General features: G+C 44.3%; 1 protein-coding gene across 1 annotated transcript in view; it reads right to left on the bottom strand.

Annotated features, from left to right (window-relative positions):
* Window positions 1-618: 618 nt before the first annotated feature.
* Window positions 619-17,727, bottom strand: part of LOC137525290 (uncharacterized) — a 226,485-nt gene continuing 209,376 nt past the window's right edge. The window contains exons 21-25 of the mRNA XM_068246345.1: window positions 14,791-15,138; window positions 12,810-13,097; window positions 11,076-11,430; window positions 7,277-8,353; window positions 619-1,881 (exon numbers count right to left, since the gene is read on the bottom strand). Coding sequence (XP_068102446.1) covers window positions 1,842-1,881; window positions 7,277-8,353; window positions 11,076-11,430; window positions 12,810-13,097; window positions 14,791-15,138 — 2,108 coding nt within the window. The 3' untranslated portion in view covers window positions 619-1,841. The remainder of the gene's footprint in view (window positions 1,882-7,276; window positions 8,354-11,075; window positions 11,431-12,809; window positions 13,098-14,790; window positions 15,139-17,727) is intronic.

The raw sequence follows: 17,727 nt of genomic DNA on the forward strand, positions 1-17,727 counted from the left end.
TGTAGATCACTGCAAGACGCTTGTGTCAAGCTATGCTTCACGCATAAAAGCTGTTATAACTGGAAAAGGATGTTGTACTAAGTACTAAGAATGAATGTCACTTGGGGGTTGAATAAAACTGATAATGATGTGAGCACAGAAAAGACATTTGTGGTTATTTCATTATAAATGTTATGTTATATTTGTCTGACTTACAAGTGCCTCTATGATTTAATTGTAAACAAGACAAGATGACTGAAATGATCAAAATCAATGTCAAACTGGCCAAAACACTCAATTTCAGTGGGGGGTGAATAATTTTGAACACAACTGTATGTGCAGATCAGACACAGCTCAGAAATAGTTTCTCCAACAAAATGGTCTTGACATCAATCGCAAAACAAATGTGAGCAGCAATAGGGATGTCATGTATGTACTGTCTACATAGTGTGTTTATCCAGTAACTATTTACAGGTATACTGTGCAGTGACATTACACACATCCCTATCCATCTTACAGAAACGGGTTCAGTCAGTACTAGTTTTTTATTGTGTATAAAATTGTGTTTTGTACAACACTCAATCAATAAAGAAAAAAGAAATCAATAATAAACAAGAAAATGACATTATACACACACACTGAATGTTTCCACACATTATTTATTTTAAGCACCGATTTCTTATATGAGTGTTATGGTGATTTTATTATTTTAAGCCTTTTTGCTGCACTTTTAGGCTACAGCAACTACTATGCAAATAGTGGTGTAGCTAAGGAGCCGGTGGATTCAGTGCGAGTTCTAGATGGGGTCCTCAAGCACGTTATTGATATGGAGCCTCAAAACCTTCCAAGGACATCTTCAATATATGAGGTGCAATCAGAGGAGGGAAACCATTTGTTAAGGATTACCACTCTGCAATTCACTCATAGAGGCGCTCATTACCAGCAGAGCACCAATGAAAAGGATGGATGGAGGAGGGCCCCTAGCGGGCCCCTCTGGCCCAAGGGCCCTGGTGCTGTCACAACCTCTGCATCCCCTACTGCTACACCACTGTATATCTACTAAATTGCTAGGTTGTCTTGATCTGCCTATCAGGCATGCTAAGTAAGGACATTACCTACACATATGGTGGTATATGTCAGTAGTACTATGTCATGTCTTCTGAAGTGCCAGCAGCATCACGTTCTAGAAGAGTGTGGAAAGTTTATTACTTGGTGAGCGCAGGAGTGTGATCTGTACCATTTTTTCTATATGTAGCTTATGTCACAAAACATGTAATACTGCTTACACAATTAAAATAAAGGGATTCACAGTTTAAAGTTTAGTAACAAAATGCATACCTCCCAACTTTTTGAGATGAGAAAGAGGGACACTTAAGCCACGCCCTAATCACACCCCTGACCCACCATTAGTCACGCATACTACAAAGATTAAAAATATGTTGTTTTATAATTCAAACCACACTGGTCCTTTCTATCCTGGTTCATTTTCCTTCATATTAACACATGAAAATAAGTAATAGACTAAATTAAAGGATGGGAATAAAGTTCACAGTCAATTAAACACAATTGCAGTAGATAAATACATATATTTACACAGATCTGTACATCCGTCCTGAAAGAGGGACAGATGGGAAAGAAAAAGGGACAGAGGGACTGGGTTCCCAAAGAGGGACTGTCCCTCCAAAAGATGGACAGTTGGGAGCTATGCTAGCATCTAAACAACATTTCACAGTTCCAGCGTGTGACCAACCCAGAATTGTTTATCACATGTGTAATTGCAAGGTGCTGTATTATCACACACAAATAGCGTGGAATGAGAAGTTGCTTAAACATCTGTGCCGCAGCTGTCTGCTTGAGAGTTGTCAGTGTGTGTCAGTGTCTTCTGGTTGATCCTTTGAAGACCTGTGAAAATACAGTAAACAAAATGCTATTGCTTTATACCAATACAAGGTCAGTAGTAAGCAACAAGCACAAACTTTTTTTAGTGGAAGTCCAAATGTGGAGTGAATGAGATTTAGAAGCTTTGTAAGGTTTGGGCAGGGCCAGTTCTAGACTTTTTACAGCCTGAGGCATACTTGTGAGAATGCCCCCCCCCCCCCCCCCCCATTTGGAATGATCGCACAGCACCCAGCAATGTACTCTGCTTCATTTAATGTTCTCACGTGGCATGCTGCAGCTCAACACAATAGCATGCTAGCTGGCTGTGAGTCTGTGACAAACAAACTACTCACCCTCAGCCAGAGCTGGGACAAGGTCCTTCAGCACCCAAGGCTGAGGCACCAAAGTGCACCCCTCCATCCCTCCCCCCCCCAGCCGTCACACACTGATTGCTACTAGACTAAGAGGCGCCCCAAGGCCCCCAACCTCCCTAATACCTTAATCTCTAGTTATCTGACTTGCAGTCACTGCTATGTATCCCCTTTTCCTATTTCTTTCTGCTTCAAACACAATTGGGAATGACAACTGAATGAATTGTGCGCCCCCTCTTACACTGCGCCCTGAGGCTGGAGCCTCGGCCCGGCCCTGCCCTCAGCCTCTCCATTCCTCCTCAGACAGGACAGCAGTGCCATCTGCTGTGCAAGTCAAATTAAACACTGTTGCGTTTCTGCCTCCCCCCCCCCCCCCTCCTCACTCACTGTCAGACTCCTCATGTAGCACAACAAGCTGCTTTTCCCCAATGATGCTCTTCTGCCTCCCCCCTCCTCACTCACTGTCAGACTCCTCACACAGCACAACAAGCTGCTTTTCCCCAATGATGCTCTCCTGCCTCCCCCCTCCTCACTTACTGTCAGACTCCTCACTCAGCACAACAAGCTGCTTTTCCCCAATGATGCTCTCCTGCCTCCCCCCTCCTCACTCACTGCCAGACTCCTCACACAGCACAACAAGCTGCTTTTCCCCAATGATGCTCTCCTGCCTCCCCCCTCCTCACTCACTGTCAGACTCCTCACACAGCACAACAAGCTGCTTTTCCCCAATGATGACCTCTGCACCTCTCTCTCCTCTAGTTTCTTCTCCTACTCTAACTGCATGCTATTAGTGTAAACACACAGTACAAACATGCTGCCCCTGTAATCTCTGCGCCTGATGCAAATGTTTCACCTCGCTTCATGAGAGAACCGGCCCTGGGTTTGGGAGGCCCTTTGTGTGGCAGGTGAAGAAATTTACCATCGCTGTTAGCTTCACTGAGAGAAATAAGTAAGGTAAGGTCTTTGCAATAGCAAAGCATAAAACTAACTCTTTTTCTTTTAGTATAGAATAACTTTTTTTTCTTATTTATGCCCCTACTGATGACATTTGGTTATGTCCTGTAGTAGTCAGAAGGTCACAGAGAATAGGAATGCAAAACATAAATGTGTCTTCTTAAAACAGAAGGGATTTGCAATTATTCAGGTTGGAGCATATGAGGTCTCCCACAATGCATCACTGCTGAATATGCAAATCCTCCTTTGTTTCCACAGAGTGGAGGGCGCTTAGGTAGGTGCTCTATGAGCGTTTCTATCTCGCCCGCAGCAAACTAGTTAGGTATGGGGACCCACTCACCTCATACAAAACAGTATATCTATAGTAAATAAAAACCAGTTGCGCTGGGTCTATGTTATAACATATATCAATGTACCAATAATAGGTAATAATCAATTCGATAAAAAATATTCATAGATTTATTCATATAATATATAAAAAATATAAAACATCAGCTATCATATAAATTGAAACAATTTCAAAACACAGGAGTTGCACATATATTCAGCATATAGTAAATGTACACATATTCCATTCACTCCCTGTATTTGCCATCCATCCACTCAGTCATGCGCAGACCTTCCAATGTGCTTAAAAAATAGGAAGAGAAAAAAATGAGGGAAAAGAAAAATATATTTTGGAGAAAAAAAATGTATAAAGTATAAATATAAGAAATAAATTGTCACTGCTATCTCCTCCGCAATATAAGGTCTGTATATGTAACTTGATGTGCATCAATTGATGAAGCTTATCCTTAGTGCAATGAGTCTATAGAGAGAGGGAGATGTCCCCCTGTTTCAATGTTCAAAGTTCTCATAATAGATGGTTGCAATAAATGTACTCACATCCCTGATGTGTTGGAAGGTTTCAGGCAGGGGTCCAGTACTTGAGTCAGAGCTCCGGCCGGCAGCTCGATGACTCAGATCAGCTTGCTTACTGTATCCTCGATCCGTTTTGCCGTTCACCACTGATCGGGCATGGTAGTTCCGGGTCGCAGCTGGTTCACTTCCGGTGACGTCACCTGCTCCTCGCGTCTTATGTTGCTAGGCTGTTGCTGGGTTACGGCTAAGGTAATTGTATGCGTACAAATTAGGCTTTGAGAAAGGCGTCCGTAGACCGCTGAAACGCGTCAGCCTTCTTCATATACTCCACGCCGTCTAACATTGCTACAGAAGCAAGAATTCTGGGGCTGCATCAACTGGATACGGTACGCATACAATTACCTTATACGGATACGGTACGCATACAATTACCTTATACGGATACGGTACGCATACAATTACTTCCATATTTTTTAAGCACATTGGAAGGTCTGCGCATGACTGAGTGGATGGATTGCAAATATAGGGAGTGAATGGAATATGTGTATATTTACTATATGCTGATTATATGTGCAATCATTGGGCTTGATTCACAAAGCGGTGCAAAGTGTTTGCACGCCTGTGAAAAGCCCTTTATCACGCCTAAACTCAGTTTAGGCGTGATAAGAAGAAACTCGCGCGATCTCCCGCGCGCAAAGTTTTGCGCGCGTAGCGCACCGTGCTGCGCGCGCAGTGTACCGTGCTTCGCGTGCACCGTCCATTGAGCCCTATGGGACTTTGCGCGCGCAGCGCGGTGTGCTACGCGCGCAAAACTTTGCGCGCGGGAGCTTCGCGCGAAGAGCAGCACAAATCGGTGATAACTCAGCTTTGCACGGCTTATCACGCCTAAAGTCTTTTAGGCGTGATAACTGAGTTATCACCGCTTTGTGAATCAAGCCCATTGTGTTTGAAATTGTTTCAATATATATGATAGCTGATGTTTTATGTTTTTTATATATTATATTAGTAAATCTATGAATATTTTTTATCGAATTGATTATTACCTATTATTGGTAAATTGATATATGTTATAACATAGACCCAGCGCAACTGGTTTTTTTTTACTATAAATCATCCTTTGTTGTCCCTGTAAGCTAACCACACCTCCAGAACCGCTGGAATGCAATGATGTGTCAGCTTGTTAAATATACAGAGCTACAATAATTCAACATGTATATTGACTGTTTCGGATTGAATGATCCTCATCAATGCATGGCATAGATTAATATGGCTCTTTGGAGTAGGACACACTCACACATGGGCGTCCTATTCCTGGGGCTACCAGCCTGCATGGAGGACAGGGATTAAACATGCTTGGGGAGGCAATGTCCACACTGCTCTTTTTAACATATCTTTACAATGTGGGCTTTCACTTTAAATTTTAAAAGATTCACCAGTTTACTTTAGAAAGAATATATGTTAGATTGGAAATTTATTTTTTACGTTACAGAAAAGCATACTATAACTTATATAATTATCTCTGGGAATGCAGTATGATACTCTCATTGGTTCCTGTGCTAGGAATCAGGAAATTTGGGTGCCAGGGACTAATGCACTATTTGGGCGCCCCACAGCAGCTAATACAAAATATTGGCTATTGGGCAACAAAGAAGAAATTTGGGCGCCCGATACATTGGGCGTCGGGTCAACATTTTTCGTTTAGAGAATAAGTGTTTAGATAAATAATGTTTTGAAATTCATTTGAGAATTATAATATCACAAATTATCGCTTTTAACTTTATTATCTTAGAAATGTATCACTTTTTGTATTAATGTTATTTGCTGCGGATAAAGGTTTTTTGGTTTTTTTTGGGTCAGGCATCATAAAGGGGGTTTTGAGGTTAGGGGTCAGGAAGGGGGGTTTTAGGGTTAGGCACCACCAGGGAACTCTTAGGGATAGGCACTACCAGGGAGGTCTTAGGGTTAGGCACCACCAGGGGAGATTTAGGGTTAGGCACCACCAGGGAGGTCTTAGGGTTAGGCACCACCAGGGAGGTCTTAGGGTTAGGCACCACCATGGGGGATGGTTAGGGTTAGGCACCACCATGGGGGGTGGTTAGGGTTAGGTACCACCAGGGGGGTCTTAGGGTTAGGCACCACCAGGGGAGTCTTAGGGTTAGGCACCACCAGGGGGGTGGTTAGGGTTAGGCACCACCAGGGAGGTGTTAGGGTTAGGCACCCCCAGGGGGGGGGTCTTAGGATTAGGCACCATCAGGGGAGTCTTAGGGTTAGGCACCACCAGGGGGGTCTTAGGGTTAGGCACCACCAGGGGGGTCTTAGAGTTAGGCACCACCAGGGAGGTCTTAGGGTTAGGCACCACCAGGGGGGTCTTAGAGTTAGGCACCACCAGGGGGTGTTACGGTTAGGCACCACCAGGGGGGTCTTAGTGTTAGGCACCACCAGGGGGGTCTTAGTGTTAGGCACCACCAGGGGGGTGTTAGTGTTAGGCACCACCAGGGGGGGTCTCAGGATTAGGCACCACCAGGAGGCTCTTAGGGTTAGGCACTACCAGGGGGGATTTAGGGTTAGGCACCACCAGGGGGGTCTTAGAGTTAGGCACCACCAGGGAGGTCTTAGGGTTAGGCACCACCAGGGGGGTCTTAGGGTTAGGCACCACCAGGGGGGTCTTAGTGTTAGGCACCACCAGGGGGGTGTTAGTGTTAGGCACCACCAGGGGGGTCTCAGGATTTGGCACCACCAGGAGGCTCTTAGGGTTAGGCACTACCAGGGGGGTCTTAGAGTTAGGCACCACCAGGGAGGTCTTAGGGTTAGGCACCACCAGGGGGGTCTTAGGGTTAGGCACCACCAGGGGGGTGTTAGGGTTAAGCACCACCAGGGAGGTCTTAGGGTTAGGCACCACCAGGTGGGGGTCTTAGTGTTAGGCATTGGTAGAGGGAGGATTCTGTGTGAGAGTAGGGTTAGGTTAAGTATTTAGTAAAATATAGTTTAGTATTTAGTAAAATATTGGTAATATTTACCAAAGTTTTACTAGGCTTAATACAACTGTATATTCTGCAATTTTACCATTATTTTAACATATTAATTATTCTTTCTCTGATGAAGATATTGTTATAGACAATATCTTAAAATGTAGGCCATGCCCCACGCCCTTATTTCCTGGCTCCCTTATTTGATGCATGCCCTGTGTGAAACCGAGATATAGAAAACTGTAATAGGTAAACGGATATACTTACTCCAAAGTTTCTTGCAGTCTATCTTCTGTTTGCCTTTCTTGCAGTCTATCTTCTGTTTGCCTTTCTTGCAGTCCATCTTCTGTTTGCCTTTCTTGCAGTCTATCTTCTGTTTGCCTTTCTTGCAGTCCATCTTCTGTTTGCCTTTCTTGCAGTCCATCTTCTGTTTGCCTTTCTTGCAGTCCATCTTCTGTTTGCCTTTCTTGCAGTCCATCTTCTGTTTGCCTTTCTTGCAGTCCATCTTCTGTTTGCCTTTCTTGCAGTCTATCTTCTGTTTGCCTTTCTTGCAGTCCATCTTCTGTTTGCCTTTCTTGCAGTCCATCTTCTGTTTGCCTTTCTTGCAGTCCATCTTCTGTTTGCCTTTCTTGCAGTCTATCTTCTGTTTGCCTTTCTTGCAGTCTATCTTCTGTTTGCCTTTCCTGCAGTCCATCTTCTGTTTGCCTTCTATCTTCTGTTTGCCTTTCTTGCAGTCTATCTTCTGTTTGCCTTTCCTGCAGTCCATCTTCTGTTTGCCTTTCCTGCAGTCCATCTTCTGTTTGCCTTTCTTGCAGTCCATCTTCTGTTTGCCTTTCTTGCAGTCCATCTTCTGTTTGCCTTTCTTGCAGTCCATCTTCTGTTTGCCTTTCTTGCAGTCCATCTTCTGTTTGCCTTTCCTGCAGTCCATCTTCTGTTTGCCTTTCTTGCAGTCCATCTTCTGTTTGCCTTTCTTGCAGTCCATCTTCTGTTTGCCTTTCTTGCAGTCTATCTTCTGTTTGCCTTTCTTGCAGTCCATCTTCTGTTTGCCTTTCTTGCAGTCCATCTTCTGTTTGCCTTTCTTGCAGTCTATCTTCTGTTTGCCTTTCTTGCAGTCCATCTTCTGTTTGCCTTTCTTGCAGTCCATCTTCTGTTTGCCTTTCTTGCAGTCCATCTTCTGTTTGCCTTTCTTGCAGTCTATCTTCTGTTTGCCTTTCTTGCAGTCCATCTTCTGTTTGCCTTTCTTGCAGTCCATCTTCTGTTTGCCTTTCTTGCAGTCCATCTTCTGTTTGCCTTTCTTGCAGTCCATCTTCTGTTTGCTTTTCTTGCAGTCCATCTTCTGTTTGCCTGAAAGACAAAAATAATGCTATTTATTTTCATGTGTACTAGACCTGAAAAGCCATCTACAGAATAGAAGATTTGGATTTGCTGAAGGGGAGGTAATGTACAAAGGTACTCTGTTCAATACACACACCGACACTACCTGTAATCAGGTCAGAATCCCTTGACCTGAGTGCCGGTGCAGGTCCCCTGCAGGTATATCACTCCTGCACTTTACCAGACTGAAGAACAAAACTAGAGACCGCACTCACAAGGCTTATTCAAAACTGTATTGTCAGCTATCAAAGCACGACTGAGGCACAGGTGTGCCTCTGTCGTGCTCTGATAACTGACAATACAGTTTTGAATAAGCCTTCTGAGTGTGGTCTCTAGTTTTGTTTTTCAATGTACAAAGGTACGCTGGTTTTGAGGTGACTGTATAGCAAGATTGTTTTTAGCACACTTGTTTCATTGTTTACGCCATAACTACTGCTACTCCAAGAAAATTGTAGTTGCAAATCTCTCTTTCAGTTATGAAGTATTTCCAATCTAGTTTGACTGTTTAGGAAAACTCTCTTTTATTGCATGAGAAAAAACAAAACAGTTTTTATCATCAAATTTGAATTTCATGCAAGAAGCATCTGCTGTATGTTCACTTCATGCAACAACAGCAATCTTTAAAGGAAAGCTGAGACCAAAGAGGTCTCAGGTTTTATACTTACCTGGGGCTCCTGCTCGGTCCCTCCCCATCTCCCCCGGCCACTCCTGTCTCCCGCTGGATGACCTGGTACTGTGGCCGAGGCTTGCTTTGTCACACATGTGCCACCCGGCTGCAGGTGCTCTCCTGTCACACTCCCCAGCCAGAAGCATTCTGCGCCTGCTTATCCATTTCATGGTGGTTTCCTAAGAACCACCTGAAGCCCCCCTACAGTTCTTACACCATAACTGGGAAAGCTGAGGCAGAATGGCACAATAACTGATGTTCAGTGAGTTTGCTGCTTCAGTGTTTTTAGATTATTTAGTCAGTTGTTTCTGTGGTGTATTGAAGTATAATTACAAGCATTTTATAAGTTTCAAACACTTTATTGACAATTACATCAAATTTATACAAATTAAACTTTACCCCAATCAGTAGCGGATACCCCCTTTTACATGAGAAATCTATTCCTTTTCACAAACAGACCATCGGTGGGGTGCTGTATGACTGATATTGTGGTGAAATCCCTCCCACAAGAAACAAGAAAAGTACTTACTCCTGGCAGTTTCCTGTCTGTGAACCTTGCTGCATTGTGGGAAATAGCTGTTTACAGCTGTTTCCAACTGCCAAAAACCATGCAGCAGCTACATCACCTGCCAACAGTAAAATGTTCATTGGAGTTCCTTTTAAGGAGGAACTCCAGTGAACATTTTACTGTTGGCAGGTGATGTAGCTGCTGCATGGTTTTTGGCAGTTGGAAACAACTGTAAACAGCTATTTCCCACAAAAGTTCGAACTTTTCTTGTGGGAGGGGTTACTTGTGGGAGAGGTTTCACCACAATATCAGTCATACAGCGCCCCCTGATGGTCTGTTTGTGAAAAGAAATAGATTTCTCATGTAAAAGAGGGTATCAGCTACTGATTGGGATAAAGTTAAATTTTTGGTCGGAGTCTCTCTTTAAGTCCACTTTCATGGCAAAGGAGGACTTGCAATTAATCTGATCATATCACTGTTTATCACATTATGGATTATATGCAAACTGTCACCATAAAAACTGAAGCATTAAACTTTATGAAAACCTGTGTCTGTGCTATATCTGTCAGTATTTGTGTCATGCCATGTCTGTAGACTTCACAATTTCTCACGCGGGTTTTTCACTACTTCCAGTACTTACAAAATCACTCCCTGAACAGCAGTGGCACATTCCATCTATCCCGACTGTAAGGAGAGGATGGCGCCACCTGGTGATGCTCTGCTGCATGCTGCTCTGCATAACTGAAACTATGAAAAACAAAAAATTGCTTTCTACAGAAAGTATTTGCAATAATTCAGGATGCACTGGGAGAAATTTCGGCGCTAACTCCAACTTGAATTATTGCAAATACTTTCTGTTTTAAGAAAGCAATGTTTTGTTTTTCATAGCATTTTAGTAAAAGGCATTTTTGGCCCATTATAGCTCCTTGCACACTCCTATGAGTTCTGGTTCATCATGAGCTTGCTGGGTAGTCTGTAACTGAAACTAGAGAGAGAGGCCAGGCCCCCGGTCGGAGGTTGGGGACCCCTGTTGTAAATCATGCTAGGAGTGGCAGAGATTTATTTTTTGAGAGGTACTTATCAAATATTTTACCTATCAACCTTTTGGTTGACTTGTTTCTCTGTTGTTGTTTTTGAAAGTTTGTGCTTTACAGCAGTAGTGAGGAAAAAAAAAGGTCATACCTGATGGCTGCTCTACATGGAAATGCAGGGTGCGGTATTGGGTGTGGGGGCAGTTTTGGGGGGAGACCTTTGCCCAGTTACAATGTGCTTGTGTGATGTGGGGGGTCCAATTCCATGCGCCTGTTCCTCTCCCTTACCCCCCACTCTTTTATCTCTAACACACCACTATACCTTCCCTTCCTCGGAGAACCACCACTGCCCCCGAGACAAACACCACCATCAAGACCACCCACACACCTCAATGTCTCTTAAACCCCTCCCCCCCCCCCCCCCACCCCCAGCAAAGCGGCCCTTGTGCCAAAAAAGGTTGAGGACCCCTGAGTTAGAGGACTTACTTGCTAGTTTTTAGTTTTATTGGTTTTGTAGTTTTCTCTATTGGCTTCTCCAGGCTTGGGTGCCTCACTCTGCAGATGACCTCTGACCCCTGGACTTCTTCTTGTGTTGGGGTAAATCGCAGGCTTGCTGTACAACTATATGTTTTATCCTCCTGTCTCCGGGGTGGGGTCTGTTGGGTCTTGTATTTACTGTCATTAGTAAGGGGAATCTCTGCGCCTCTCTTCTTCATCCACCAGCTCACTGTTAGATCCTCAGGGAAACAATATCCAGAGATGTTACAATGGATTTTGCTTTCCTTGTTGAGGTTTATGTCAGATTCCTGCAGTTCCTCAATGTGAGGTCTCCAAGGGAGATCTGAAAGCAAAGTGACGTGAAATTATTAGAACACATTCATATACCTTGTGAGGCCAAAAACCCACTAGGAGTGCTTTCTAAGCGCTCTTGCTAATGCAATGCTATAAATGCTATAGGGGATTTTTATAAAATCACATCGCTCAAGTGGGATCACACCCATAGCATTACATTAGGAAGAGCTCATCAAATCACAAAGCACTCAGAAAATCGCTCCTAGTGGGTTTCTGGCCTTAATATTGTTGCACCAGATGACAGCAGAATCTATGCAGGAGTCAGGAGATGAGTATAAGAATTTATTTATAAATATAAGCTTCATTTGTCAGCTTCTCACACAAAACATTTAATGCTCAGCTGATCATCTGCCAGTCTCTGGGTACGTTTGCACTATTAATCGATTGTTTTTCGCCACGCACGGTGATCACGACCGTCACAGCGGACCAGATCTTTTAGATCCCAGATGACTCCCGCAATTGTTTGGATAATCGTTTGTGCCCATTGAGTGCCGTCGCGTAGTCCCAGGACAGGAGATAGATTGGGGACTGCTCATTCATCAGGTTGCGTTACTGTAGGTTCTCTGATCTTTCTTTGGTGGGTACCCAGCTTTATTACTTACATGATTCACCCCCTTTGTATTTACATATAGACTTAGCAGCAACCCCTAAAGACCGTACTTTGCGGTAATGTTTGGATTGGATAATTTGCTCTGGGGGAGTTAACATTCCTTTCAATCATAGGCATCTTTTTATTCTAAACTGTCCAGCGCCAATGCAGGGGGAAGCCAGCTGACCTGACATACATGGGGAAGACATACACCATCCATGCAGACAGTGTCTTGCCTGATATTCCTATCTGACATCCCCCGCCCAGATTGTTAGCCAGGCAGCTGCCATACTGATTTTTAACAACAATAACTTAATCTTTGCAAATCTTGGGTCAAAAAGCAGAGCTGAGTGAGTTGTGCGCCCCCTCCTACACTGCACCCTGAGGCTGGAGCCTCTCTGCCTCGGCCCAGCCTCGATCTCCATGCACAAACATGGCCATGCTGCACCCCCGTGAGCTTGGACTCACCTGCACAGCAGTGTGAAGTGGCTTAGCGCATCACAGACATGCTTGTGCATGAAAAGGGCTGAAGCCTGGATCTTCAGTCCAAAAAGCTCTTGTTGGATTTCTTTGGGGGCTCAGTGAGCAGCAACAGTGATCTGGAGGACAGCATAGGAAGCCTGTACAGCATCCAGAGGCTTCCTTCGTCTTAGGTAAGTGTCCACTTTTTGACCTAAAGTTTGCCTCAGGTAGACAATAACTGATGGTTAACATATACACAATGCTCTAGCGCAAACATTATAATAAAGTGAATTGACATAAACTGTCTTCATTATTACCTGTTGTACATAGTACAATACTCTGTGGTTGTGTCGCAGCCTGATGCTCCCAGGTCACATGCACAGGGAAGCAGGGAGGGCGGGGCAGCGTGCACACACTGGTGACATCACATGTTCCATCCTTAGACTCGGTTGGTGTGCTGCCAGACTTGAGGTAGCTTTGTCCTCCTTTGCTGCTCCATGTGATGCTGATATCTCTGGGGTAGAATCTGCGTAGAGTCAGGGCACACTGCACCGCTCCTGTGTCACTGATGGAGAATCTCACCGGCTCTATCACCTGCGGAGACACTAGACACAAACACACATCACACTGTCAGAGTCGTTATCAACAGTGATGACATATTCACTGCCATATTGTGCATTTAGGGCCGGTTCAGGCGGACAACTTGCAGCATCCATCTATATCGTGCTGGCATCTGCTGCATCCAACATTGAGATGAATGGAATGGTCCAGCTGTGTTCAGGGTTTCGTGTCCCACTAGTGGTTCAAAACATGACACGACAACAGAACACTGGGAATCGATACCAACAGTGGCGTAGCTAAGGAGCTGTGGGCCCCAGTGCAAGTTTTACAATGGGGCCACCAAGCACTCTATACATAACAATTTATACAGCGCACCTAAACCTGCCAATGGCAACTACAGTGTCAGAGGTGCAAGAAGGGGATGGGAAACAGTGTTAATGATTACTACTATTCAATGTATCTATAGAAGGGATTAGTAGTACAAGCACAGGGCCAATACAGGGATAATACTGTGAAAGAAAGTCGCTACCTCTGCACCCCCTATTGCTACGCCACTGGATACCAACTGCTTTTCTGTGCATTTTCGGATAAGTATTTAGCATCAGTCTAACGAGACACCAGTAAGCCGGCCATCTAAAATGGGCATACATGAAAAAAGGCATCTGGAAAAATGGGCACAAGGGGATTGCTGCTAGTAGAATATTGCTACAATTCGCGATATTCTACTGCTGGATTCTGATAGTAAAATACCGATAATGTTTACCGATATTTTACTATGGCTAAACCTATCCCTACTCTCACACAGAACCCGCCCTCTACCAATACTTAACCCTAGGACCTACCTGGTGGTGCCTAACCCTAAGACCCCCAATGGGAGTGCCCAACCCTAACCCCCCCCAATGCCTAACCCTAAGACACCCCCCTTTGTGGTGCCTAAGACCTCCTCCCCCAGTGCCGAACCTTCTCCCCCCCGGGGGTACCTAAAGCTAACCTTCCCCCCTCACGATATGCAGCAAGCAAGGTAAGTTTTGGTGCCCAGAGACGCCTGATTAGCAGCAGTCAAAGTAAATTTTGGCACCCGATGGTATCGCAAGCGCTTGCTGAAATGCTAATTGTGACATTGCATAGCTCAGTATGCAATACCGCAATTTGTATTTCCACTGAAATTTATGTGATTTGCGGTAAGGAAGTTAATTCCGGCATTGAGAGGCACCTGATAGCATGCACCACCGTGCACTCAAATTTCCATCCTTTGCTGCACACTGCAGCATGTATAACAGGCGGCTATGGTGTCACAGTTTTTTCTGTAAGGAAAGGTTCGTTGAAATGACCCTAATACTTGAGGACCTGAAATGTGATGTCTAGGAAAATAAAACTATGCTCACTTCAAATTAACATTAAAGTTGCTATCAAAAAAACAGCTACGAGATATCAGCTGTACATATAACTATCATAAGTCTAAATAACATCAAATCTATTTGCTGGGTTCAACAGAGGGATGTTACCATTTATTGGCTAACTCAGAGATGAATAAACAGTGAGCTTTCGGCTAATAATAAGCCTTCATCGGACTTGTTTACTGCATATGCAGGAATCAGGTCAGACTAACAGCTTATTATTAGCCGAAAGCTTATTATTTATCCATCTCTAAGTTAGCCACTAAATGGTATCATCCTGATTCAAAAATCCTTGTAGTATCCTAGTACACCCTAATATGTGTGTGTGCAGATCACTCACCCATCACTTGTAGAGGTCCTGTACTTCTCTCTAGGGGGCGCTCCAGGCTGGGGTGCTGCACTCTGCAGATGAACTCTGCCCCCTGGTCTTCTGTCACTGTTGGGGTGATCAGCAGGCTGGCTGTACAGCTGTATGTGCTGTCCGGCTGTCTCTGGTGTGTGATCTGTGGCATCCTGTACTTGTCACCGTTAGCAAGGTACTGCTCTCTGCCTCTCCCCTGTTTCCTATGCCAGCTCACAGTCAGCTCTTCAGAGATATAGCTGGAGATTTTACATTCTATTCTGTATTCACGGTTCAGGATGAAGCTGGATAACTGTAGTTGTTCAATGTGTGGCCTCCACGGGAGATCTGCAGATCAATCAGGACTTTTTAGCATCAAAGTCGATAGCATGACTCATATTATATTACATTACAAATTATATCACTAATTATGATTTTTACACTTTGACCTCACGTTTGAACCTGTGACAGTTGTCACTGTGTCATCAGAATAGATGGGAATAATACATGTATTGATGTGAACACTGATTCAGTAACATCTTTGGAAGCTAAACCTTTTCCTCTATCCCTGAGAAAGAAAGTGAGGGGAGATCTTTCTAAAGCCTGGTACACACTTTCAATAATGATTGGCCAAACACTGATCACGTTTACCTCCTGTCTTCCAGAGCCCCATATCATGGATACCATGCAGGCTGGTATAGCTCAGGGTGTGGAACCCCACTCGGTTCAGGCTCCATATTCTGGCTATATCAGCCTGCGTGGGTGACAAGGGGTTAAGGGGGCTTGAGAGGGGCCCCATCTGTATGTTTTCCTGTCTTTTTCTTTTTTCTTTTCAAAAAGCTTTTACTTATATAAATACATAATAATAATAATATGGTGGGACATTAGACTATGACTATGGTAGGATTAGACTGTGAGCTCCTGTGAGGACAGTCAGTGACATGCCTGTACTCTGTAATGTGCTGCAGAAGATGTCAGTGCTATATAAATACATAATAATAATATGGTGGGACATTAGACTATGACTATGGTAGGATTAGATTGTGAGCTCCTCTGAGGACAGTCAGTGACATGACTATGTACTCTGTAATGTGCTGCAGAAGATGTCAGTGCTATATAAATACATAATAATAATATGGTAGGACATTAGAGTATGACTATGGTAGGGATTAGATTGTGAGTATCCTCTGAGGACAGTCAGTGACATGACTATGTACTCTGTAAAGTGCTGCAGAAGATGTCAGTGCTATATAAATACATAATGTAACAACCGAAGTCTTGGCGGCTGCTGACACGCAGGGGGTGTCTGCAGCCGCCACCATCCCTGGCTCTCAAGTGTTTTCCGTTCCTTCGGCGTCTAGCACGCCGGGAACGGTGTTATCTCCAGCTCACAGGGGTTCTGTCTCGCGCGCGCGCGCGCGGAGACAGGATCTTTATGCAGGCAGAAGGCGAGTCAACTGACCTGCCGGTCGGCTGACGTCAGGGATGACTCTCGCCGCTTGGATTGGCGGAAATCCGAGGTGGGAGTGGCTGAGAGGCTCCATCTGCTTCTTAAGCCTTCGGTTGCCATTCATTCCCTGTCTGCTGTCGTGAATACTTATGTGTTAGCGCTCAGACCTTAGACTAGTATCCTGTGTTCTTTGATCTGGGAGGAAACCAGGGATTTCACACAAGACTAGGACTATTGTCATATTGTATTATATTGATTACCTGTGTATGATTCTGGCTATTCTCTGACCTGTGCTTCTGTTTATCGTTCCTGAACTTCTGCTCATCTGACTTTCTGTTGCTGAACCTCTGCCTGATTACTGATTACTCTTCTGCCTCACAATTCTGCATTATTATCTGACTCTCTGTTGCTGAACCCCTGTCTGATTACTGATTACTCTTCTGCCTCACGATTCTGTATTATTATCTGACTCTCTGTTGCTGAACCTTGCCTGTCTGACCTCTCTACTCACCAGTGGGCCCTCGCCACTGGTAAGGTATGATATATAAACCCACCAGCACCTCTGGTGAGGTATCACTAGTTTTCCTTATAGTGACTGATAGTACCTTACCAGCTCCTCTGGTAAGGTCTGGTTAAACTATACAGTCACAAACTCTGCTAGTACCTTACCGGACCCTCTGGTAAGGTCTGACCAAATTATACTGTTACTGTAATTGATAGTACCTTATCAGATCCACTGGTAAGGTCTTGCCACACTAAACTGTTACCGTATCTGTTAGTACGTTGCCAGCTCCCCTGTAGGTCTGGCCGTACTTATCTGTGCTTTTGCAGCTAGTGTCCACCAGCACCTCTGGAGAGGCCTAGCCTTGTTGGTTACTGAGGCTCATCAGCCCTTCTGGTGAGCACTCCTTAGTGTCTCATTGGTCTCTTACCAGCTCCCCTGGTAAAGACCAGCTTCACTATTTGCTATACGCTCTCTGTTAGTACCTTTCCCAGCTCCTCTGGGAAAGTTTGGTCAAATCTATTCAGTCAGTGTACTAATTGTACCTTACCAGCTCCTCTGGTAAGGTCTCGCAAAACTATTAAAGTTACGGTTGCACCAAGCACTACACACTCAGCTCCTTGTACTGCTATACTAGTATTATTGGTGATTCTGCAGATCACCAAATAATCAGACATCTGAGTTGCGACACCCAACCGTTACACACAATAATAATATGATAGGACATTAGACAATGACTATGGTAAGGATTAGATTGTGAGCTCCCCTGAGGACAGTCAGTGACATGACTATGTACTCTGTAAAGTGCTGCAGAAGATGTCAGTGCTATATAAATAAATCTATATATATAAAATCGGATGTATGTATGTGTGTGTGTGTGTATGTGCCGCGATCACTCGAAAACGGCTTGACCGATTTAAACAAAACTTGGTACACAGATCCCTTACTACCTGGGATGATATGTTCTGGGAGTCTCGCAGCCCCC

Source organism: Hyperolius riggenbachi, chromosome 7, assembly GCF_040937935.1.
Source record: "Hyperolius riggenbachi isolate aHypRig1 chromosome 7, aHypRig1.pri, whole genome shotgun sequence".
Lineage (NCBI taxonomy): Eukaryota > Metazoa > Chordata > Amphibia > Anura > Hyperoliidae > Hyperolius > Hyperolius riggenbachi.